Source organism: Papilio xuthus, unplaced genomic scaffold, assembly GCF_000836235.2.
Source record: "Papilio xuthus unplaced genomic scaffold, Pxut_1.1 DF826949.1, whole genome shotgun sequence".
NCBI lineage: Eukaryota > Metazoa > Arthropoda > Insecta > Lepidoptera > Papilionidae > Papilio > Papilio xuthus.
This window is the reverse complement of record NW_013531700.1, coordinates 4,455,940-4,480,638: the sequence shown is the minus strand read 5'-3', so window position 1 is coordinate 4,480,638 and position 24,699 is coordinate 4,455,940. Positions and strand designations below refer to the sequence as shown.

The window sequence follows — 24,699 nt, the reverse complement described above, 5'->3', positions numbered from 1 at the left end:
ACAGTTAAAATATAACAGTTTTATAACTTTATTTGTAAAACTATCTATACCTAATTAAAAAAAAAAACTATTCACTGAAAATATGTTCACATAAAGGACAACATATTTTTCGTGAAATGAAACGTTTATTATCAAGGTGTTCTGTTCTCATTAATGGCGGGGAATTTAAACATAAAAGTTATGTTTTACCCTCGAGTTCAATCTTAATTGTTGAATTTTGACAAGAAACTATTAAATTATTTTTTACACAAATTGAGCTGGTAAGTATTACCTCATATTTTTTTTCAGGCACGATCAATTTCGCTTAATGTTAGCGGCCATTTTTAATGGTAAACAGCAAGCAAGCAAGCAAGTATAAAGGTCTAAGAAATGTTAAACTTAATCATAACTATGATTTTCTTTTTTCAATATCTGTCATTTATTTTGCATCAATAATCTGCTAGTAAATTTAACGAATTCAGTGCAGACATTAATAAGCAGGGAAAATTAAAACAAGTAATAAATTAGAACTCGAGTTTATTAGAGAAGCTTAATAATAATATGTGCGTAGTTGTAGTAAGTGTTGATTTATTTGACGGGCTTCATCTGCCACAGGCCATCATTCAGGTAATGGAAATTCTCGATTCCAACGCCTTTGTTCACTTTGGCTCTGAAATCATAGAACGAAACCTAAAAAATTGTACAAATAATAAAAAAAAGAATTTAAAAAATGCACTATTGAGTAAAGACATACAGAGAATTTGGACAGAAGAACTTAGTTCTGCTTTTATATTATTAGTTTTTTTTTCTTATTGTTTGTATTGGCATTAAACGATTTCTATATGGAAGACGACGAAGGTATGGATGAATGCTTTAAGTCTTACATATCATTTGTAGACAATGAGGTCATCCCAACAGCCAGCGCATGCTGCTTCCCCTCAGCCATCACTGCCACCACCTGTCCCTTGTCGACGGAGGACATGCGGGCTCCTGGTGACGTCAGACCGGGACACATAATATTGGCACCACTGAGCACAAAGCGGATCGCACCCTTGTCAACCTGCTGCATCGGCAGGAAGAATGGATCTGGAAATAAGGTATTTTTTTTTTAATTTCATCAAGTAAAGAAAAATATGAATTTTACATAATTATAAAATTCTAACTGTCGCTCCGTGACTCCGTCCGCAAGGAATAAATAAAAACTTAATAAATAGCCTATACCAAATTTCAGAGAGATCCATCCATCCAAACATTCGCATTTATAATAGTAGTAGTAAGATTGTTGCTTTAGGGAAAGTAGGTTCGTCTTAAGAACCATATTCACAAAAGATGGTTTTAATGCTTGTTTTTTTGTTTTCATCATTTAGAAATAATTCCATTGAGTATCTTATATTTTCTTACATTTGTGCAACAGTCTCAAGGTAGGCATCCATGGTCCCTCTCGGTGGCGGAAGAACAGCAGCTCGCCTGCACTGTTCACCATTATCTCGATATGATCATGGCTGGAATATAAAAAAAATACACCTTTGACTTTGACATTAAATATTGACCATTGATTGCCGATAACTGTATTTGCGCAATTTGAAACGTTCCACAATAAAATTACATAAGTAAATTATTGTAGAGATGCGATACAAATTGCTAATATTTCTGACAATGTTTGTCACTTTGGTTCTAACTCCTAAAGCAATTTCGTAGAATGATTCCATTGCCCTGTTTATTGCCCTTTGCGTGACCTTGCGCAATATAATGGTGCTCGTATTGCGGGGTCATGTCCGAATACACCGTCACGATATCCGACAGAAACAATGTAAGCAATATTTTGAATGTTCTGTTGGTAAGAAACGAGACATTTAAACCATTCTTACTATTATACGATTTAGCTGTTTGAGCGCCCGAACAATCCCCTGTCTTACTGTTAAGAAGAAAATCCGACACTGTGCCGGTGTATTGGCGCAACACTAGCCTTGCTAAAATGTCGACGTTTATGTCCCCTCACTAATCATTCTGACACATGACTGTAATGAAAGCGCGCCATTCGCGCCAAAGGATTCTAATGAATTCAGATTTATGGAAAATAAGTATTATGTCAACCATGTATTTAAAAGAGCAGGGAGATAATCATAAGTACCATTTAACAATCCTAAATGTGTCCTTCTTGGGCAGCACTTGGTCGATGTGGTTCTCGAGATGTGGGTATAGCTCGAGTAGCCTCGCACGGATGCCTTTCTGCACCGAGGACTTGAGCTGCTGCACCCCCGATATGCTCTCCTTCTCGTCAAATCTGAAACAGGCAGATACAATTTTAAATACACTAAAAAACGTAAAACAGATCGAAGGAAAGTATAAGCCGAAGAAAAATCTTTATCCACCTCCATAATAATACTAGTCTTTAAAGGCTCAATGTGTTCATTATCCGGGACAAGGAGTTTTTCTTACTAATATTATAAAAACGAATGGATAGAAGGAGGTTTGTTTGACAGTATCTCCAGAAGGGCTGCATGTATCCGGCTGAAATTTGGCATACAAAAGAAAATAATCTTCAAGAAAACGTAGGCTACTAATTATGTTATTTTTTATTTCTGCGCGGATGGAATCACGGGCGATAGCTAGTACTAACATAAATAAAATTACTAGACGCAATTAATTTGACAAGATTTCCAAGGGTTTCCATTGTAAACGATATGAAATAACGAAGCCTTTGTTCATTCTAATGACGCATGTCCTACGCATTTATATTGAGTAATCCATATAACGTTTGTAGCATACATTAACTGAAGAGAGAAAATTTTAAAGGCTTCTTGGAATGTATTCCATCCATTGAAGTTGTATTGAGCCGTTCAGAGTGATTAAAACGTGTTAGGTATACTGAAGCAAACGCTGTGTGGGCGGTCGCTTGGGACATCTAACAAGGGAGACCACACATCAGACATGTACATGACAAATTTTGCCGCGTATTTCTTAAGAATACATATCATAAATGCGAACGTTTGTACATAAGTATGAGATAGATAACACTATGGAATAACATAAAGTTTTTTTTATATGTAGCATTAGGTAGCAAACTAGCTAACGGCCACCTTCGCCCAAATCGCCCAAATGGCCAAGCGGCCGCTGCCCATATACATCCACAATAGCAGACTCTTTGCCGACTATTAATCGACGGATGAAGAGACGCAAAAAAAGAGAATATTACCCCTAGCTATGCCTCCCACCTCCATCAAATCCACTTCCCCATCCCATCATTTCCTTATAAGAAAAGGGTGGGAAGGAATAAGCACTAAGATTAGACCTCCAGATCGCACACTCATCAGACGAAACGCGGAATTACTTCCACTGCAAGTCTGTAGTCTGTGTGATCGTGGCACCGGACGAGTCGACCAATACGTGCAATACATGTTACTTGCGTCCTCCACTGTTAAAAGGTAATTTTTAGGACGTATCCATCAAAACATTTTAAAACATGGCCACTGTACTTATTGCTAGAAAGTGCGTTTGAATTTGTCGCATTGCAACCAGCTCACGTGCATGCAATGGCTTCAGAGAGCGGCCTTGTTAGACACGTGACAGTGGTATTACAATGGTATAGTATTAGGTCAAGGTAAATTATGACGTAATTCACATATCATTATGGTTATTAACATGTTTTGCCAGATGTTATGGTGTTAATATTTATACTCAGTCAAGTTTCTACATATACGTCTTCTTGTGTTGTTTATGGGCCGCAGTTACATAGTTGCGTATTACTAGATTGCTTATACTATAATAAAGACTTTATAATCATACATCTTACTATTTACTAATAATATTATAAACGCGATTGAATGTATGGATGTTTGGCATAGATGTATAATATAGCCTGGAAGAAAACATAGGCTACTGATTATGTTTATTTTGATATACGCGCGGACGGCAGCTAATTTTATATTATTTTTTAACTGCATTTCTTTATTACTTACCTTAATGTAACATAGACTATAAAAGAATAGAACAAATAACGATAAAGTAAGGTGGAATAACCTTAATCGCTAGTGGAAACAGATTTATTCCAGTTGCGCTTATCACAGTCGGAATGTGATTCAGTCACGAATCTTTTGAACTTATTGCTTTCCTAATACCCAAACATTTAGCCATCCCACTCACACTCTTTGAAAAAAACGGAGACAACAATACGTGTCACTTGAACTATCGAAACTGCCAAATCTGTAAAAATCGACGTATTTTCATATTCAATATAAACACATTTTTAATTTCTTCACTATTATTTGTTATAGTGTTCTTAATAAACTACATTAAATAATTAAAGTAAATTACAGTAAAACAATTTTATTACTTTCTTGTTCATTAAAATAATCAAATATAATTAAAAAGGACAAACTATTCGTCAATAACACCATCATAATATTGCATTATCACGCGATTTATACATGAATGCAAGACTTCAACTCAATCAGTTACAGGGAAGTGGATTAAATTTGCAAGATTTGATGATAAACATCGGGACAAGTAAAACTAAATAAAAGCATGTAATAATCTATATATATAAAATAAAGTCGTGTTAGTTAGTTAGGAAAATTGGTGATGAGGTAGCTTAGAGCCAGAAGACGGACATAGGATACTATTTATTCATTTTTTTCGAATTTATGACTTGAAGAGCCGTTTTTTACTTGACTTACTAATATTATAAATGCGAATGTTTAGGTGGATGGAAGGATGGGTGGGCTACACTAATTAAGTTTTTTATATATCGACGCGGACGGAGTCGCGGTCGACTGCTAGTACATTTTTAAAAAGACCATTTAAATAACCTCAACTTTTAAACATCCGTCAATATCGTGACTTGACAAAGATGTTGTAAGAAACAGGACCTGTATTTCGACACACACTAGCAACTACGTGCATCAAAATGTAAAAGTTGTTTTACAACTTTCTTAAGCCCAAAACATATAGCAACTGCCCATAGTAACTGGCTTGTGATAAAATGCATTGTGTAAAATAAAAATTGAACTTAAAGTAATTTTAAATTGTTATCTATATTTATAAAAGAAAGTAGTGTTAGTTACACTATTTATAACTCAAGAACGGCTTCACCGATATGGCTGAAAATTGGCGAGGAGGTAGCTTAGAGCCAGAAGACGGGCATAGGATACTATTTATAAAATTTATGCCTTGAAGAGCCGCTTTTTATTTAACTTACTAATATTATAAATGCGAATGTTTAGATGGATGTGATATGGATGGTTGGATGGGGGGGCTACACTAATTAAGTTTTTTTTATTTATCCCCGCGGACGGAGTCGCGGGCGACAGCTACTTTCTTACTAATTGGTGGTCTTAATACAAACAAAATTAAAAAAAAACAAATGAAAACGTTACTGAACAATTAAAATGGGCTTGTACAATTTTAATGAAACATCCCTTATTACCCAAGTATTTACAAAAGTCAGTGCAACTGAAAGGTTTTGCAATTAAAAATACATTAAAGGCGCAAAAATTCGGTACGTTTTTATCGTTATTTTCAAGTAACAACATAAATATTTCAACATGTTTTAACATAAAAAATTAAAATCTATATATATATATAAGAAAGTCTTGTTAGTTATACTATTTATAACTCAAGAAAGGCTTTACCTATATAGCTGACAATTAGTGAGGAGGTAACTTAGAGCCACGAGACGGACATAGGATACTATTATATTTATTCTTTTTTTTTCGAATTTATGCCTTGAAGAGCTGCTTTTTATTTAACTTATCTATATATTAAGTTTTTTTTATATATCCACGCGGACGAAATCGTGGGCGACAGCTAGTTTTTAAATAAAATCGAAAATGCTTTTAAAACCAGTTTCAACGTCATTAAAAACCTTGCATTTTAAACAGTTTGAGAAAAATTGGTACAAACCTGAACTCAGTTTATAAGTGCTATTAATTACATAAGTTATAAAAAAATGATTAAAATCTGCAAAATTTTATGCTATAATATTTTCACAGAAAAAGTTACATAGTTCACCTAAGCCTTTGCTTCAATCTGCATGTTCTTTTCTTGCGGACGTGAGTCCCTTTTTAAAAAAAAAAACAAATGTTTTAAGCAATCTCTAGTAGCATGGCGTTGACATTTGAAGGGCAGACGAATACAATCACACGCAAATTCTACTCTGTGGCAATAATTTTTCGAAGTTTTTTATAACATCGGAGGCGTCACGAGGATTTTAATTGTCAACCGTCATATTTTTAATCAATAATCGTCAGAGTCTGTTAGGGTTGTACAAAAATATTTAAACAAACAACGATGCGATTCTTGATTTCTTTACCACTTTTCCCCAAACATATTTATTTAATCCTAGAAAAATATATTTTCTAAAGATTTTAACCACGATTATTACAGAAATTACGTAGATTGAAGTGTTTTATTTCGACACAATCACCGTAACGGCTCGTGCACAGATAAGACATTAGGGTTGACAAAAAATATCGGTATAAGGATATGCTCACTTCCTTTAGTTGCTGGAATAAAAGCAAGTAAATAAAGCCAAGATTTTTCTTTACAGGCATTCCTATTACATTAACACGTTGGGAACTAGATAAATAAGAATTACGCCATTGAGCAATTAAATTTTTTACTTAAGCTTTTATTATCATATACTTTGTATTAAATAAGAAAAAAAATATGTAAAAAAATAAAAGTTTTTACGCAGCAACCCTACGCTCAAGCGACATGCTGAACGCCGCTAGGAAACACGTGATCGCCAAGTCACGTTTTCCTATTTAACATTTTTTCTATTTTATCATATTAATACGTATACATTACCGCTTTACTTCGTATATCCTTCGCAGTAGATTATAAAAAAACCATAAAACTCATCAATGTAATGTAAACAAATTCATAATATCAAACAGAAATATCATTTCAATTACGAAACTCAAATGGCATCAACGTAATATATTTTAGTGTGACTTGCATAACATCAAACAATAACTAATATACAAGTAGAGTATATAATAAAAAGTTTAAACTAGGAATATGAGAAGACTATGGACTATGGAAAGCTTATGGACAGCGGTTTCTTCGTTATTTTGGCGCATTCAAGTAACCGCTTGCTCTTTTGCCACCCTATAATGAAATAAAACATAATAAAATATTCACGTACACACTTCGTACACACCGATTTTCCCATGTCAAACGTCGCATAAACTAACTCCAGACTCTCATCGACCATCATTCAAAGGACTCCAAAAAGAATGCTTTCCACAGAATTATCATCAGCCAATACGACCATGCATAAATTATTGTCGCAATGTAAAAGAAACATAAGACAACAATGGTATTACTGACCACGTCATTAAAGCTAACAATATTACATCGATTATTGACATTTCAGGAATTGTACAGATGTTTTTTCACCCCATATTACTTTGTAAAGTGGAGTTTGACAGTTTAGTTGATTCATATTCTTGCCAACGTTAATAGTCTAGCACAGTGGTTCCCAAACTTATTTTGTCTACTGCCCACTTTGAGAATAATTATATTTTGCGCCCCCATATGACAGTTTAGGCAATCTTTTAATTCATATTAGTTGATGTTCACAAGTTGTTGTTGAGAGTCGAGAGCTCATGCAGTCGTTGTCAAAGTGTCCTCCTAGCTAAATAAAATTACAAATCACCCCGCAGGCCTCTACACAACGCCCCCATTTTCTTTCTGGGTCTCTTACCGCACCCCTTGAGACCGGCAGTGCCCACAAGGGGGCGTTATCGCCCACTTTGGGAAAGACTGGTCTAGCACATCTATTCGTTTTATTTAATTGATTATTTATAAGTCAATTAACACATTCAATGCCACGACGACTCACATCGATGTCAACGCATAACGTGTTGACAATTAGCGTGTTAACAACAAATATCTATGTAAAAAGTTTCTAGAGTTCAACGTTTCTTGGTCGATAATAATTTAATAGAAATAACAAGTCACAGTCTGGAGACATAGCAAGGGCAAATAAACGTCAAGTCATATAAGTCTGAACTTGACAACGCAAACTATAGTTAAGTTTCGTCAACAAGATACATTCACATTATCATAAAGACGGCTATAAAGATCAAATGGGTATTATAGGTTTGACTTCTAGGCAATTGAGCCGTCTAGAGATGAAGAAAATATTAAAAATGTTTCAAAAGTTAAAGTTTCCTCTCAAAAAACACTTTTTATCATACCTAAAGTCGTTTAATGATTACTTAAACATTGCCTTAACGTAGATTTCCAATTTCTTAAACATAATCTAACTGAAGATCTTCCTTAAAACAACCCATTTTAAGTCTGGTAGTAAATCTGTGTTCAAAGTTTGCCGTCAAGCAATATGTATAGACAGTTCCTACAATTAAATAACAAATGAATGAGTCTACATGAAAGGAAAAAGAACAATTAACTAATGCAAAATACGTTGGATTCATCGCTACAATTTGTACGTAAGGAATAATATAAAATTTTCCTCTTTACACGTAACGTCTCAGATTAATGTTCTTAATTGGTTCCTCTTAAGGATCAAATTCCTCTGTCATAATTAGCTTACATAAAATTATACTAAGACTAAGTGTAAGTGTTGACCTCTGGTGGAAAATTCTCGTACATACTTTGATTATGACAAGACAATGTATTCAATTATACAAACATTATAATATACTTTTAAAGAACGCCATCCTAATGTTAGATATATTTCAGTCTACAACACGAATTAACCTAAAAACAAAAATCCATGGCCATTTAGAAAAATTCCGGCAACCTATTTATGTTATGTCGCGGAGGCGTGACCGAAATAGATTTTTTTTCGTCGGGCGAACGTATTCCCGCCAAAGATGCGTAACTCGGCATAAAAACGTCAATTATAAAGCCAAAAAATTTGTGCATTTTTTGACGTTATTAACAGGAGTGTTTTTTCTACTAGCAATTTAACTATGTTTTAGTAGAAACGTACCTTAAGAATATTATACCTATACACTAAATTTGTTCCCAACATTTAGTTGCCTAGACATCGTTTTGTCCTTGAACTCAATCGATTAGTCTATACTGTTTTAGTGTAACTTCCATTAATCGTTGTAAATTCCATTAGTGGATAAATTTATTTAACAAAAAAAGTACCTAATATCAAGAATAAATCCTATTCAGTCTTAGTACTAAGATAACTGACGAAAACTTTATTTTTTAAATGGATTGAACATACAAGAATTATTCACTATGTAATTAGATGCATGCATCTAGCTAAAATTTGGCATAGATGTAAAACAAAACCTGGAACATACAGGCTACTAATTAATTCTTCGCAAACGGAGTCGCGAGCGAAAGCTAGTATGATAATAAACCACAATTTAATCAATAAACTGTCCAATTAAGGCTGACTTATTTTAACGAAACATCTCAGATCGGGGACAAAGTCCAACTTGGCAACGATGCATGTTCATGAGATAACTACAAAGCTATTAGAAAAAACTTTTTTTATCTATGATTTTCATAGACATAGACCATCTAGCATAGATCATAACGAATCGCTCTCCTCTTTTACGTCTATGCAAACATGCAAGTCAATTTTTAGCAGACTTCAAAAAGAAGTAGGTTATCGATTCGTATGTTTTTTTTATACCAAGTGATTTGAATTAAATCTTAAAAGACCTGTTGTTATTTTAAATTTAATTACTGACTTAATTATTTAATAATTGTTGTTTCGTAAAGTCGCGCCATGTTTTCTGCATACGGCTATTAGTATGCATTTATTCCGAAAAAAATTAACGCAATGCCGTGAATTCATTATCGTGTTGAAAAACACAAATGACGGTCCATTTTAATGCTTTATTTCGTGGAAAACAGCGACAGTTAACGGTGCTTCAGTTATTTAACGGAAGCTAACTAACCATAAATGAAAGCAAAAAAAAACAGACATTGAACTGAAATGCCACTTTGATTGCAAATGTACAGAACAGAATTGCGGGTAGGTTGTTAACTTGTAGTGGACGTTGACCTCATAGTATATCAACACTTCGATTCATAGTATTCCATCGCTTAAACTGTAATAATGGATTTTCCTAAGATATCACTGAGAAAAAGCAACAAAACAACATAAGTAAGAATGAGTTAGTCAACCCGTCGTCATAATCATAAAGCCCATTTTACACTGGATATTCCTGACGAAATACATGTACAATAATGCCATCCCTCTCAATATCTTTAAAAGAAAGGAGAGAAGAATATGTTTTATTAGGTTTTTAAGCAGTGGAAACTTACTGAACATATTTGTTTACAACAAACTAATCATTCTAAACAGTCACAAGACGCCTTGCTATAAATAGACATGGGCATCTGGATTTATCGTGTTGTTTATGCAGACTGAAATAACAGCATAGCCAAAGGCGTTGTTTTTTTTAATTTAATTCTTAACCATATCAATCTAGAAAGGTAAATGCAAAATTATCACCTAAACGCTAAGGGCAATGTAATTTTTTTAAAGCAATTTGATCCTTTATAAAACGATTATATTTTCATTATACATCTCATTATAGCGTGGTATATAAATACAGGAAATAACAAGAAAAACTACAATGTCTGAAGGTCAAAGTGTCAAAGAATTCAACCGGAAAAAAAAACAAGTTTTTGCCACATTGATTGGATGATATTTTCGTGTGCATTTATGTGTATTTTTGTTATGGAGATGTCATGGCACACATCAATCAATGGTAAACTTGCCAGATAGCGAGGCCAAAATATTTTATAATCTATAATACATCGTAGTTTCCTTGTCATAACAATAATTTGATACTCTGATAAAATACCCGGAATTGATATTTTTATACATTAGAAATCGTTTGTTACAAAACAAATAAGTGAACAACAACATTAAGCCAACATAAATCAAGATTAAAAAAAGAATTATTTATTAGTGTAGTAGTAGTATTAACTAATGCAATTATTAACAATAAACTAACAAAGAATCTAATGAATAGTCTTAAATCTATGATATAAAATAAAATATTAAAAAAAAACGAATAATTTACCAAAATATATTATTAAAAAGAGTCCTTTTAGGCAAGGTCCCGAAGATACTGGCAGCGTTTCCCCTTTGAACGGCTAAACTAATTCTTTATCCGAGGTAGGTAGGTAGGTAGGTATTAAATAAAATATATCTAATCATAAACATCAAGAATAATTATAGAACTAAAATTTATTTAACGAACTTCCCGCCAACTTAATCGTTCAGACTAATTTTCTCCAGATTTCTGGAATAGTTTCCAAACGAAAAGTTTGGCAAACATTTTAATAATAGAATATTACAAAAAAAAAACAAATTGTTGCATTTTTTTACTTTCCTAATCTGCCAGTATTCTCCTGGCATTAGCGATATTTTAAACCTATTAATACTAGAACTCAGTACTCATATACAAAAGGGTAACAAGAGGATGGCATCAATAAATCCCCGAGAGGGACCACAATTGCCACAAACCTCATACCGGACGCCACCGAGTGACGTAGTACCAGAAACTTGATACGTCTTATTCCCCCTATTAGGATTATACACGTTTATTCCTAGATATACTATGTCTATGATAGGTAGTAGCAATTACGTTCAATTTCTTAACATACACTACAAGTAACTCAATTGTGCTGAGTTCCTAAGTGAAGATTTGTACAAAACATTTAAACAAAGGACTGCCTTAATTCCAATTAATCGAATCGAAGTGCTTGCTCACGTTGACTTGTGGGCGTTGTGGCGAAATGTCCTATCCAAGCAGACATTAACTGTTGGTTTCTGAGACCATAATCCCCGATTTAAACACATTGTTAACTATGTTTTGTCAAATGAATGGGAAGGACGATATGTTTTATAAAGATATTTGGTGTCACAAACTAACGGTTAATTCTCTTTCGATTGATATAGTTAATTCAGTTCTCGGTTAGTGTACAAACAATTTATAAAGCATTTTCTCCACATTTCATAAATTCCTGTCGTCGAAAGTAGTACAAGAGATAATCACGACTTGCTCTCGTAACAACATCTATGTCCACGTTAGAGAAAGCGTGCAGTACCGTAATAACTATATTACAAAACGCAAAATATACTTCGTTTTAACATTGGAAATATTACGCAACTACCCTCATTTTTGTCGCCATGTTTTATAAGTAGCAGCCCACTGTGAGACTTTAAAATTTTATGGTATACCAGTTATTCTTTTTGAAGCGAGGCTAGTCGCGCTTAGCTCGGAAACTGGCAGATCCTAAATAAAGGGTATTTACATGACCAATAGTTTCTGACATCAAAACCTCTATATAAAATATATGATCGTATAAGAAATGTTTAAGGGGATTTTGGTCTCAGAAACCCACTGTCAGTTCAGATTAAGATCATCTATACGCAATAATTCGGAAATGATATAATCGCTATATTCGCCTCGTCTCTGCGACCCACATCCGCATGCGAAATAATCACACTCAGGGATGCCAAATCGTTGTTTTTAATACTCATCTTACTTCTATCTTACTAATATTATAAATGCGAAAGTTTCGATGGATGGATAGATGTTTGTTTCAAGGTATCTCCGCAACGACACAACGGAGCTTGATGAAATTTTGCACACATGTATAATAGAACATGGTCTGGAAGAACATACATTCTACTTATTAGGTTTTTTAAATCGTTGCGGACTTTACCTAGTTTAACATAAACTTTTAACTAATATTAATTAATTTACTTACATCATAAAATATGAATTTAAAAATCCCTCTCATTTCTTAAAAAAATATTTTTTTAACCCAATATACCTAAACACATACTGACATCTTATTTTCAATACTAATAACTTATTTTTGTGATAATTCGCAACATACGAACTATAAATTCTAAAAATAAAACCTATTCTTCTTATAAAATATGGAAGTATGAATGCTTTTTAATATTCATTAGTTGGCAAAACTAGGTTATTTATTTCCGAAGCCGTGAAAATCAATATCGCGTTATGCCTTAGCCTGCCAATGTTACTAGTAAAAGTAATAAATCCATACATTAATAGTTACACAATGGATGGAGTTGCCAGAAAATTGCTAGTATTTACATGGTTGCTTTTTAATTTACAGAAAAAAGCAAAGCTTTACTTTTTACCGATACTGGCCATATTAAGAAAAAAAATGAAATATAAAACTATTTATTGGTCTTATTTTTTAATTTTATTGTTTTAACTGGCAGCTTAAAAATGCTCAAACATTTTTTTTTCTTTTTATCCATATAGAAAGATAGGAACAATATAGTGATATCCCTAAATGATATCAATAATTAAATTATAACCAAAGCAATATAGATTTCCGCTTCCGTAAGACGTATCGTAAATAACCCTGAATACTGATCTATTAGTTAAAATTAAAATTAACAACGGAAGTAACCGGTAGTAAACGAAACAAGTCATCTCCTTCTTTAACTGGAAACTTCTAATTAAAATGATTATGATGCCGGAATATGCTAATTCTACGCCCACAAACTACGAAATTATATTACATATTACAATAGATTTAAATATATACATAACGTTATTAGTATTTTAGTCAAGGTCAACATAATTTCAACTGTTCTTTAATATTTAAGAATGATAATCTAAGCAAATGGCTAAGCTGGTCATATTTAAATTCCCTTCCCTATAATCTTACTAATATTATAAATACGAATGTTGGATGTATGGATGGACGGATGGATATTTGTTATATAATGTCCCCGGAATCTCTCAATGGATCTCGATAAAATTTGGCAAACACATAGTCTGGAAAAACAGATAGGCTACCAATTTTTTTTAATACCGCGCGGACGGAGTCGCGGCTAGTATGAATAAACTCTATTAACATTTTGGCGTTGGCCCAAATTTGAGTAACACAAAATTTAATATGCAGCATTTATCTATTTTCCCCACATAGCGACACTCATGAACTATATTCGTTATCTGTGAAACATTAAAAGCACGCGTCATCAACCGCCATATTGATTTTTTTGTTACCTTTACATATACACATGTTTAATCGACACTAAAGGTCGCAAATTCTAGAACATTTCGACAAAAACACATTTTCTCACATCTGTATACAAGTTAGTATAAGTAAGTTATATACAATTTGACTTCACTCTGTTACTAAATCTGAAAATTACAAAATGTATAGGAAATGTATTTCTTTAAAAGCCTAGCCGTTCATTTAAAATGGGATAGATACCTTTTATATTTTTACGAGCTACAAGATACAATTTAATTTCCTGGCTAGCACCTCTCAAGGAGCACAAATAACGACATTAATATTTCCTTCCGCGGATAAACTTATTTGCCAAATATTTAACCTCGAAACAAACTAAAGTTACGCAAAATGTTATGCGTTAAATGTTAACGCAACATTTTATATTTACTTCCTATTTCCTAAAAGATAAACATCGTTCCAAATATTTAAAAAGAAAATTAGCATTACTAATTTACTTAAAAATGGGATTTAGTACATTTAATACTATAATATGCATTAAGGCTAACATGGTCTAGACTTTCATAAGTACTTAAAATCAGAGAGGCGAAAACATACAAGTGTTCTTATTTTTGTTCAACTGAAGCGTACTTGGTTAGTTTTAATAACCACAGCGAAGACAAACAAAAATAAATAAATGCTTAATAAAAAATAGCATTTGAAAATATCGTGGTACAAAAATAACGTATTCTAAATGTAAGAGAAAAACGGTTAATCGTTGGTTTCTGATGCCAAAATCCTTGTTTAAAACATATCGTTATCCCTCACATTATTATCTGTGAGAAAACAAATACAACAATATTTTTATAGAAGGTTTTAGCTTCAGAAACCAATGATTAAACGCTTAAATCCAATAGCAAAGCAAGTGAAAATATCATAGATGTTAAAAACCCATTTAAAGTTAACCGTTCAAATACTGCAAACTGCAACTGTAAGATTTCAACATAGTTGCACGCGATTGATTACTTTGCGACATTTTAATCGATTGTTGTTCTCATTCGAGTCTTGGTTAATTATTATTATTTAAGCTATAAAACTAAAAAAAAAACAAAATGAAAACAAACAAGGACTTATATTAACTTTTAGTTTTATCCAAGTTCAAAATTTTTAGCCAAGGTCATATTGAGGTGACCTTAATGGTCGAAGCGGTCGAACCCTTGTCAGCTTACGAATCATTAAGGGACATAAAGCCGAGCTTGATTGGAAAATATCGAAAGAATATTCAATCAAAATTATTTAAAGAAAAAAAAACAGAATTTTTCGTCGCGAAATCAAATATACAACTGATCTTTATTTATTCAAGGCATTACTAAATTCTTTTAAGTTAGAACTTCACTATTTCATAGCAATATCGTAAACCTACTTTTTCACGTGTTTAAAGTCGTTATTATCTATTTAATGTTATCTAATCTGAAAACGGTAAAGGATAACGTAGTTTCTTTGTCTTTAAAAATAAAAATAAGGCTATTTCGTGAACTTTTATCTTATAATAAAGATTTTATTAGGTCAGATTTATACTACGCGTCATATAGATAAAAGACTGAGGTTAGGAGACGAATTTACAACACTATCTGGACACTTTTTAGCGCTGAAATGGGCAAAATTCACAACAATAAGCAATTGAACATAAAAGCCTGATTTATTTTGAGTATTAATATACAAAACAGTATATCTAACATTATTAAACGTACTTATTTTTATAGATATTTTCGCATCGTCCTACGTCAGAGGGCAGCTGGTGGCAAGGTCGTACCAAATCGATCGTTACTTGGTACCACCGCAGGCTTACAGCGCGTTTGTAATTGCGCCATTGTATTACATGCAAACCAGAAACCAGCTATTGCACGGTAAACGATTAACAAATGACCTGGTTCAGATTAAATTTTTAAGTGGGTACACTGAAATATAAAACCAATAGAAAGTAAGTTCAATTTGCTATAGATTTTTGAACGATAAAAGAGGTTATGGTACAAAGAATAACATTTTTAATTAAAAGATTAAATTGTAGAGTACATTAGGGAAAGAATTCACATAATATGATCAAAATATAGTTAAAAAGGCATTGTAACTCCTTAAATGCTACCGGGGATATTCAAAAATAAATAAACTCATTGATAAATTCATATTCTTTATTACAATATCATATTTTTTATCTTTACAAAAGAAAACAATCAACAAATATTAAGCAAACAGTCAAAACAGATTACAAACATTTTTATAATGACAATCAAAAGTTTTTGTCTTTACCAAAATTTTAATTTCAATTCATTTTAATGACATATCTATGGTATAACCATAAACAAATCCCCATTTAACATTTAAAGCCATTAAAATCTTGGAATCAATTTAAAGACAAAAAGTGTAGACAATTAATTGAAGATTGCAATACATCTGTGAAAAATATGGTCTTTTGTTGCCAGTTCAATCTAAAACACAAACATATTTCTTAATTTTGATATGCAAATATTTTAAGTAAAGTAAAATATTTAATGCTAAGGAAAAACAAATCAACTTATAAAAATCAATTTCTCTATACTAAATTAACTGCACAAAAGAAAAATCTATTTTAATCCTAATATTTTTAATCCGATGAAAATAGTTATTAACTTTTTTTTTATTTATATCAATACAGTGTAACTCTGTGTTCAATTTATAAATAAGAACCATCACATTTTTATTCTTTTTTTCTCATAAAATATTCATTCCTTATGAACACTTACAATTTAGAATATACTTTACTTTTAATACTAACACAGACCATTCAACAATGCCATTGAATCTTTTTTGTCACACTAAATTAGAATGTTTGCATCAAAATGTAAATAAATAAATGTTTCAACACAATAACACATTACTCCATTACTGTGGTGGAATGTATAAAAAAAACTTATATTATTGTATAAAAAATTGCTTATTGTTTATTAAATTACATTAAAATTACTTAGTATAATTTATATTTGTTAATAGAGTGCAAAATCATTCAAAGGTCGAGAAATTTCTAAATTTATAAATGACAGGAGGTTGGAGCTGGATCTGATTGATTGGAAGGCAATCTCTCAGCGAAAACCGACTTTGCACCATCAAAATATAAATGAAATTATATTAAAAAAATCAAACTCATGTTAAAATGACACAATAGACAATGCAGATGACATAATAGATGCATGGATTGTCTTCACAAATTAGTGTAGACATGACATCATATGAAGTTATAACAATTATTCTACAGACATGTTACAATTGAACTTCTGAATGCTACTTTGCATTATTGCATGAAATATTTTGATTAATTTTGTAATTCAAATCAAAGATTAAACACAAAATGTCCACATTTTAAGTTCAATTATATAATCTATATGATAGTTTGAAATGACATTTAAGATTTATACAATTTAAAAATATTTTACCAACATAAGAAAAAAATTGAAAGAGTCCAAAGTTTAAGTGAAGGTCACTAGAAAAAACAATTAAGTACTATTTGTTACTAAAAATCTTTATAAAATAAGAGAGGAACAACATTTGGATAGTAATCTGAATTAGTGTGCAAATCTATGAGAACTTAGAATTCAACTAAATAATCTAATTTTCTAAAACAAATAAATAAAAGTTGGTTGTTTTACTTAGTTTCATACAACCCGAAATTTGCCCATGGTCTTTGATTCATTTCAAAACTTCAAATCAACAGTTTCATTGTGTTATGTGTGCATTTCTTTTTGCAAGCTGCCCTGATAGTAAATCAAGAAGTTTTAACATTGAAAAAGTATAAAAGTAATAGAGAATTGTGAAAAAAGGACAATGAAACTATTGATTATCTGTATTCTACTTAAAAATTATCTATGGTCTACTATCACAATTGGTGAGGTATGGGCTAGAATGCAATAGATGATGGGGGCATTGAACATTCTCCAACTGTCACACGGTATGAGGCTAATTCACTGATGCCATGGTAATGTACAAAAGCTGCCACAATAACAAGCACATGGAAAATTTGATGGGATTGGAACCAAATGTCACATTTACCTGGGAACCAGCGTTCAGGCACTCTCAATGCGTAAAACATAGCTCCCAGAATATAAAGTAAACCCATAAGGACTAGCCAGCCTAAAGATGCCTTACTGACCTGACTAAACCAACCTTCTGTTATTCCATAGTGAATCGCTGGCACAATCCCTGAAAGTCCAAAGCCCATAAATACTCCTGCTCTTAGAGGTCTCAAACGGGGTTCAGAGAATCTATCCCATAATGAAACTATAATAGACAATACTCCTAACACAACCACAACTGATAAGTAAATGATTTTCGGTCTGTAATGACAATAGAAACTATAGTACAGCCATGGAACAAATGAGCCCATAATCAGCAGTGCTATACCGCAGTAGTCCAGCTTGGAGAACAACTTGCCTACCATTTCTGAGTGACAGTACAAAGTGTGATATGCAAAAGAAAAACCCAAACACACTATAGCACCAATAAAGAACACACCAAAGATCATTTTCTCTTGCATCTGTATCTCTATGGACGGGCGTGTAAGGAAATATATTGCAACGCCAATGAAAGCTACACAACCGAGCAGGTGGGTCCAAATATTGCCGGTTTCAGTGTGGATGCGGAATATAGACGCGAAACACGCGCTAAATGAGGGTAGCGGCGGCCGATGTCCTTTGTGCAAGTAGTCGTTGTCCTGAAGCCAGCGCGGAAGATGACGGAAGTGGCACACGTTCCACGAGGCCTCCCACACCTTGCGAACAAATTCCTCAGCTTGCTCGGCAGCATTGTGCGCTAGGGCTCCGAGATCTATTTCGTCCGAGAGTACGCCAGCTTTCAAAACTTCAGCCATTTCCGCGTCCAGTAAATGTTGATCTTCGGGCGTAGACGGTAACGGACATCCTTCCTCCTCCTCGGCGAGCACCTCGTCGAGCTCGTCCATCTGAGAAGCGAGACTCTCGGCCTCGGGGTCCCATCCTTGCCGTCGTCGTAAGCCATCCGACGAAGCGCTGTGGGACCCCGTGTCAGAGTCCACTTCCCACATCTTTGCGTCGTACGCAATCGGTTACGCGAAGAGCTTTCGCATCCGACACGACCTTCGTAAGCGAAGGAACAGTTATTCGTTTCGAGTGAAATCCAGTTACGTCACGTAAAACAAACACACAATGTCTTTTGTGTTTTATACAAACGAATTATAAAAAATGTAACAGTAGAAATTCACTTATACCAAGATAAATTTTATAGCAAAAAAATCGTAGCGCTACGGTAGAACAACAATCAATTTAGACCAGCTGCAAAGAACTGTCGAAGAGTCGACCAAAAGCAAAAGCAATCACCATGATCGTTCCTTCCTATTCTTACATATATCTATCTCTCTCAAGCAAACGCATTTGGAATGGAGTATTTTTGCAATCACAATCCTTTGTCGTTTTCGTTTGTCGTGTCACCATATCATAGTGACGTTCGTTGTTAACGCTCATTCGCGTTAAGCAGCAAAAATTACTTTGGCCGTAATCAATAAATATAAAAAAATGTAACGTTTATACGGTTTTCTATACGTTTAAGACTACTAAATTTGTAATTGATATTAAAATATTACTTTGAGTACTTTTTAAAGAGCTATTTTATGGAACACTCCAAATTTTAATGTTAAATGTTGAAAATTGATTAAAATCAAATCATAATGAAATTTAAAGATTCTCATTCTTCAACGAATTTAATTAAGAAGATTTTCATTTTTCCGTTTAAATATAGAAAAGTAACTAAAACATCACTAATTATAAACACTGGCAACAAATATGTGACAAGAGCGAAATTCGTTCGTGATTGGCTGGCTGATTGTGCGTTTATGTTACGTCAATAAGTTTTTTGACATAAAACACGAATCTTTATAACCTAGAACTTACGTATTTAATTATAAGAGATGTTAAAAATTTATTTACTAAAATATAAGTTCTTACTTACTTCTTAAACATGTCGCTGGAGAACAGAAACACAATGTATAACCAAGGAAAAATTCAACAAATTCACCGACAATTTAAACACCGACGACAAAACTTCACAATACTTGTCAAAATGTAACTCGATTGAGCTTCTACCAATCAACGCTAATAAAGCTTTACATTGATTGGTTGAAATGTCGCATTGAATCTTTAAAACCCACCAATCACCAAGCAGTATTATGGCAACCATCGAAATTTATGTGACTAGATCATAGATGCTGTGTTTTGTGTACACTTTTTTAAGATAAATAAAAAGCATTTCAAATATTACAGAAACGTTTTATTTTTAATGTCGAAAGTTTAGTTTTGGAAACTAGGTATATTGACCAATTTATTTTTTAAATTTCCACAACCACCTAACCTAACCTGGCAACAAATTACGATTGATCCATATAAGTCAATGTCAATTTGAAAATCAACAAAATTGATTCGACTGCTATTGGCACATGGTGTTATATTTAATTTTTTTAACTAATTAATTACAGATATTAATCATTATAAGAAAGACGTTAAAACATGTCTAATTTACTAGAAGTTCTGGTGACTAGTGACTCCAACAATACTATGTGGACATGCTGTGTTTGGGATCCTCATAATGGCACAAGTCTGATGACTTATAAAGGTGGTGGAACGGCTGAATTGAAGACACTTTCATTTATCGGCAATGATTACCTTGTTGCTGTTGAGAAAGCTAAACCCATTCTCCACGTTTGGCCTTTGAATTCGCATCAAACTGTGCAAGGCATGCGTTTCGTTTTGCCGGGTAAAGCTAATGCTTTTTCTATAACGAAAGATGGATCATTCTGTGCTGCGGGAATCGATGAGAAGATTTATCTTTGGCAGATGGCGTCTGGTAACTTATTAACAATCTTAAATCGACATTACCAGAAGGTGAATTTGATAAAGTTTACAAGTTGCGGGCGGTATTTTGTTTCCGCCGCTGAAGATGGAATGGTTATGGTGTGGTCGTTGGCTGCAATCGCCACACATCCTGAAGTTGAGCTAGTTAACCAAGCTCGTGCTGGTCAACATGACCCAGTTTATATAATCTCAGATCATTCTTTGCCTGTTACAGATTTATGTATTAGTAAAATGGGCATATTAGGCCGACTATACACAGTTTCTAGTGATAGAACTTGCAAAATATATGACCTAACTACAGGAGAATTATTATTGAACTTAGTTTTTGATATTCCATTATCTAGTATTGAACTAGATGTGTTAGAGCTAAATGTGTTTGTAGGGACTATGAAAGGTGATATTTATCAATTTAGTCTTACAAATCCAGTTAGAAATAAAGAATTGCTGATGTCTGAAGAAAATAGTCATATTTTTACATGTCATACAGATGCTATAACAAGTTTATCTGTTTCTCTTGATGGTGAAACATTAATGTCAGCATCAAATGACAAACAACTAGTTTTATGGCATATAAGAAGTAGACAGCCTATAAGAACAATAATGCATAAAGGGCAAATAACAAATGCTTTCTTTACCCTAAACCGCCCAGCTATATATACACAAGATTTTAAGCCTAAAGTTATATTACATAGTTTAGAACGGACATTAGAAAGAGACAATGAGGAAATTACAGAATTGGAAATTTTGATTGACAAAAAAATCAATTTCTGGCCTGAAAATAAAGATATAAAGTTGGAAATTGAAAAACCTTCAAAGGAGACAGGAATTGAACATAACAAACAAGAGAAGTCACTTAAAAGTGAATTAAACAAGCTTAAGTGGATTAATGAGAGTCTGTATGCTTATGCCGTTAACAATGCATTGAATACTACAGTTAAAACTAATGTTCAGAAACCTAAAGCTAACACAAAAAACAAGCGGAAGACATTTAGCTCTTAAATTTTAATTATCATTAACGAAATGTTTTATTTGTTGCTTCAAATTATAAATATGCAGGATTTATGTGCAGTGGTCCTTTTATATTTTCAACAGCAGTACTGAACTCAATATAATGATGGATTGATTTATTTTGTTTTATTTTCCTAAGCTAAATAATATTCTAATAACAAAATGTATTGTTTGGTGATAAAGTTGAATAAAAAATGAATATCTTTAATGCCTATTAGATTTTAAATATCTCAACTTTAGTTTATATAGGTGTTCATGTTAGTGAACCGAGTTTGGACATAAAGTTGCCACTTCGGTTTATGGCTAGGATTGCTATTGACTTCGATTTATTCATATCAATATACACATTTAAATGTCTACCTATCCGGACTATCGTTTTGTAAATAAGGGTACGGGTTCCAATAGATTACGACAGAAATTGCTAATTTAATGTTAATATTATAATTAACAATACAATGGTACGAATAATCCAAGAGACACTCGTGTTCATACATATATTGAATGTACAGTGTCTAGTATCATAGTCTAATTTTCAATTTATTTAGTCAGGCTTTAAAATATCACTTGAAAAGATTTTTCGATTATTTTTAAAATTTTTGTATCTGTGACTGGTAGTTGCAGTTTGCTTTTATATTCTATGTCCAACAAGAAGCTACAAAGAGTATATAAAATAAGAGACGGGACTCTTGACTAATTAGATACACAAACGGAGAATAAAAATTGTCATTTTCAATGAAAAAATCAATCTGTCAGTTTCCTTTTTGACGTTCAAAGTATTATTCGAGGGAAAACAATTTAGGAAAAATAAAACCATTTCGTTAATTGCAACTTTAATTTAATCTTCTGACTAAAGCGAACATATTTTAAGAACGCAACATAATGCTCACTGCTTTCGTAATAATAATAATAATAATAAATCTTTAATTCAGACACATGGTCCATACAAAACAAAAATACAAATTAAACACTAGCACAAAAATAAAATAAAACAAAATTCTTTAGGGCACATGTAGACATGTCCACATGGCCAGCACTGGGCAGTCCAATCCCACTCTATCAACAATGAGTTGCAGGTAGCTGTTGGTGCTGTCCCGCACCCCCACATCAGGGATGCTGCTCTCTTCCTGATCAATGCGGCGAAGCCGTCAACACCAGCATCAGCAAACATCCCAAACGCGCTGCAGAAGCGCGGCAGCCCCAACAGAGCCCTGAACCCATTGTTGTACTGAACCCGCAAGGCATTGTAAGCCCTTTGTGAACGCTTGAACCATAGGCTGCACGTATAAAGGGACTGACAGTAGGCTTTAAAAAGTGTAATTTTCACGGGTATGGTACATTGTGCGAACCTACGAGCCAACATGTTCGCTCTGACTGACAATGCCCTGCGTTCTCTTTCTAAATCTAAATCATCATTGAGTGTATCCGTGACCCAGTGCTCCAAGTACTTCACTCTCTCCACTCTCTTGAGAGGATGGTTGTTCAATTTGACTGGTGGTATGTCATATGTCTTCGAGCCGGCTTTGAAGAGCATCAATTCACTCTTAGTAGAATTGTACTTGAGACCCTGGGCCTCGGCGTAGCACTCGCAGATGGAGATCAACTTACGAAGACCGCTCAACGATGGGCTCAGCAGTACCATATCATCGGCGTAACTTATATTTATCATGGTGCCATCTATGGAACAGCCTATACCAGTACCGCTGAGCTCACGGATCAGTCCATCCATTTAAAGGTTAAAAAGTCTGGGTGATGTCAGCCCCCCTTTGCCTCACCCCCCAGCTCAATCTATACTCATCCGATACCGCCCCATCCCACTTAACATAATTGGTTTGATTCGAATACCTGCACTTTAATAGAGATATGAGCTCGCAAGGAAGGTCTGTGTCGTCAGACAGTTTCTGCCACAATTTATTATATTGGACCATATCAAATGCCTTTGATAGGTCTAGGAAACAGGCATATACGTGAGTATTTCTATCAGTGTAGTACTGGACAGTATTCTTGAGTGTTAAAATTGCTGTTTCAGTGGACAACCCAGGTTGGAAACCAAACTGAGCGTCGTGTAGCCTAATATGTTTCGATAGTTGTTCATCAAGCACCCTGTCCAGCACCTTCGCTATGACTGTAGCGAGTGATATAGGTCGATAGTTACTCATTTTAGAGATATCACACGGTTTGTTTTTACTGATAGGGACCACCACAGTACTCATCAACCCCGCAGGCAGGTACTCATGACCAATACAGAAGGTGAACAGCATGGAAAGCACCCTGGGCATGTGAACCCCAGCATAATGCAAATTTTCTATACTAAGAGAATCATGCCCAGGTGACTTATCTTATCCCGCTTCATGTCCCTCAACACCCGTGCTACCTCTTTTGACAGAACCAACCTAACACTTTCCCCCTCGCTTTTGCTGCGGATCATATCAGAACTCGCAGGCACTGATACACCCTACACTTGAAAATAATTCTTAAATGCGTTAGCAATCTGAACAGGATCATGATTACCCTCTACACTCACAGGGATGGTCGGCTTTGGATTCAATTTGTTAATTTCTTTCCAGAAATCACCAAAAAATTTATCCCGATGTTGTGCCGCTATGATGTCCATTTTAATTTGCGATTCATTATTTTGACACCACTTAAGTTTTTTCTTAAAAATAATCCGCGAGTGACGCATTCTCCCATAAACTTAACCCGTGGTAGGTTTCCCATATATTACAATACCATTATTGTTTAGTTCACCAACAAAATACCCCAACTTTGATAAATGCTTATTTGTTCCAGTTTGTTTATTTGATAGGTCATATTTTCTGATAGAACTGGAGTAGTAGTGTCACTCTCGTCG

General features: G+C 33.6%; 4 protein-coding genes across 4 annotated transcripts; 1 reads left to right on the top strand and 3 right to left on the bottom strand.

The window, feature by feature from the left end:
* Window positions 1-499: 499 nt before the first annotated feature.
* Window positions 500-20,084, bottom strand: MCTS1 (malignant T-cell-amplified sequence 1 homolog). The gene is made up of 5 exons (XM_013316200.1): window positions 19,945-20,084; window positions 2,111-2,263; window positions 1,381-1,481; window positions 864-1,065; window positions 500-649 (listed from the first exon to the last, which is right to left on the bottom strand). Exons 1-5 carry the CDS (start codon window positions 19,953-19,955, stop codon window positions 568-570), a joined length of 549 nt encoding a protein of 182 aa, XP_013171654.1. The 5' UTR covers window positions 19,956-20,084; the 3' UTR covers window positions 500-567.
* AdipoR (adiponectin receptor) lies at window positions 17,821-19,327 on the bottom strand. The gene has a single exon (XM_013316199.1). It carries the CDS (start codon window positions 19,022-19,024, stop codon window positions 17,864-17,866), a length of 1,161 nt encoding a protein of 386 aa, XP_013171653.1. The 5' UTR covers window positions 19,025-19,327; the 3' UTR covers window positions 17,821-17,863.
* Window positions 20,085-20,392: 308 nt separating the features above from the next.
* LOC106120619 (WD repeat-containing protein 18) lies at window positions 20,393-21,967 on the top strand. Its single transcript, XM_013315975.1, has one exon. It carries the CDS (start codon window positions 20,499-20,501, stop codon window positions 21,840-21,842), a length of 1,344 nt encoding a protein of 447 aa, XP_013171429.1. The 5' UTR covers window positions 20,393-20,498; the 3' UTR covers window positions 21,843-21,967.
* Window positions 21,968-22,849: 882 nt separating this feature from the next.
* On the bottom strand, window positions 22,850-24,693 carry LOC106120594 (uncharacterized). The gene is made up of 2 exons (XM_013315948.1): window positions 23,083-24,693; window positions 22,850-22,975 (listed from the first exon to the last, which is right to left on the bottom strand). The coding sequence occupies exons 1-2, from the start codon at window positions 23,575-23,577 to the stop codon at window positions 22,850-22,852; spliced, it is 621 nt and encodes a 206-aa protein (XP_013171402.1). The 5' UTR covers window positions 23,578-24,693.
* Between the last annotated feature and the right edge of the window lie 6 nt (window positions 24,694-24,699).

Bases quoted from the DNA above. Each gene is read 5' to 3' on its own strand.
- AdipoR (XM_013316199.1), bottom strand. From the start codon at position 19,024: ATGTGGGAAGTGGACTCTGACACGGGGTCCCACAGCGCTTCGTCGGAT.
- MCTS1 (XM_013316200.1), bottom strand. The intron at 1,482-2,110 runs GTACTTATGATT...TTTATATTCCAG, and splicing joins ACATTTAGGATTGTTAAATG to CCATGATCATATCGAGATAA. The intron at 1,066-1,380 runs GTAAGAAAATAT...CCTTATTTCCAG, and splicing joins CTTGAGACTGTTGCACAAAT to ATCCATTCTTCCTGCCGATG.
- LOC106120619 (XM_013315975.1), top strand. From the start codon at position 20,499: ATGTCTAATTTACTAGAAGTTCTGGTGACTAGTGACTCCAACAATACT.
- LOC106120594 (XM_013315948.1), bottom strand. From the start codon at position 23,577: ATGGATGGACTGATCCGTGAGCTCAGCGGTACTGGTATAGGCTGTTCC. The intron at 22,976-23,082 runs GTTCAGTACAAC...CGCATTGATCAG, and splicing joins GGGCTTACAATGCCTTGCGG to GAAGAGAGCAGCATCCCTGA.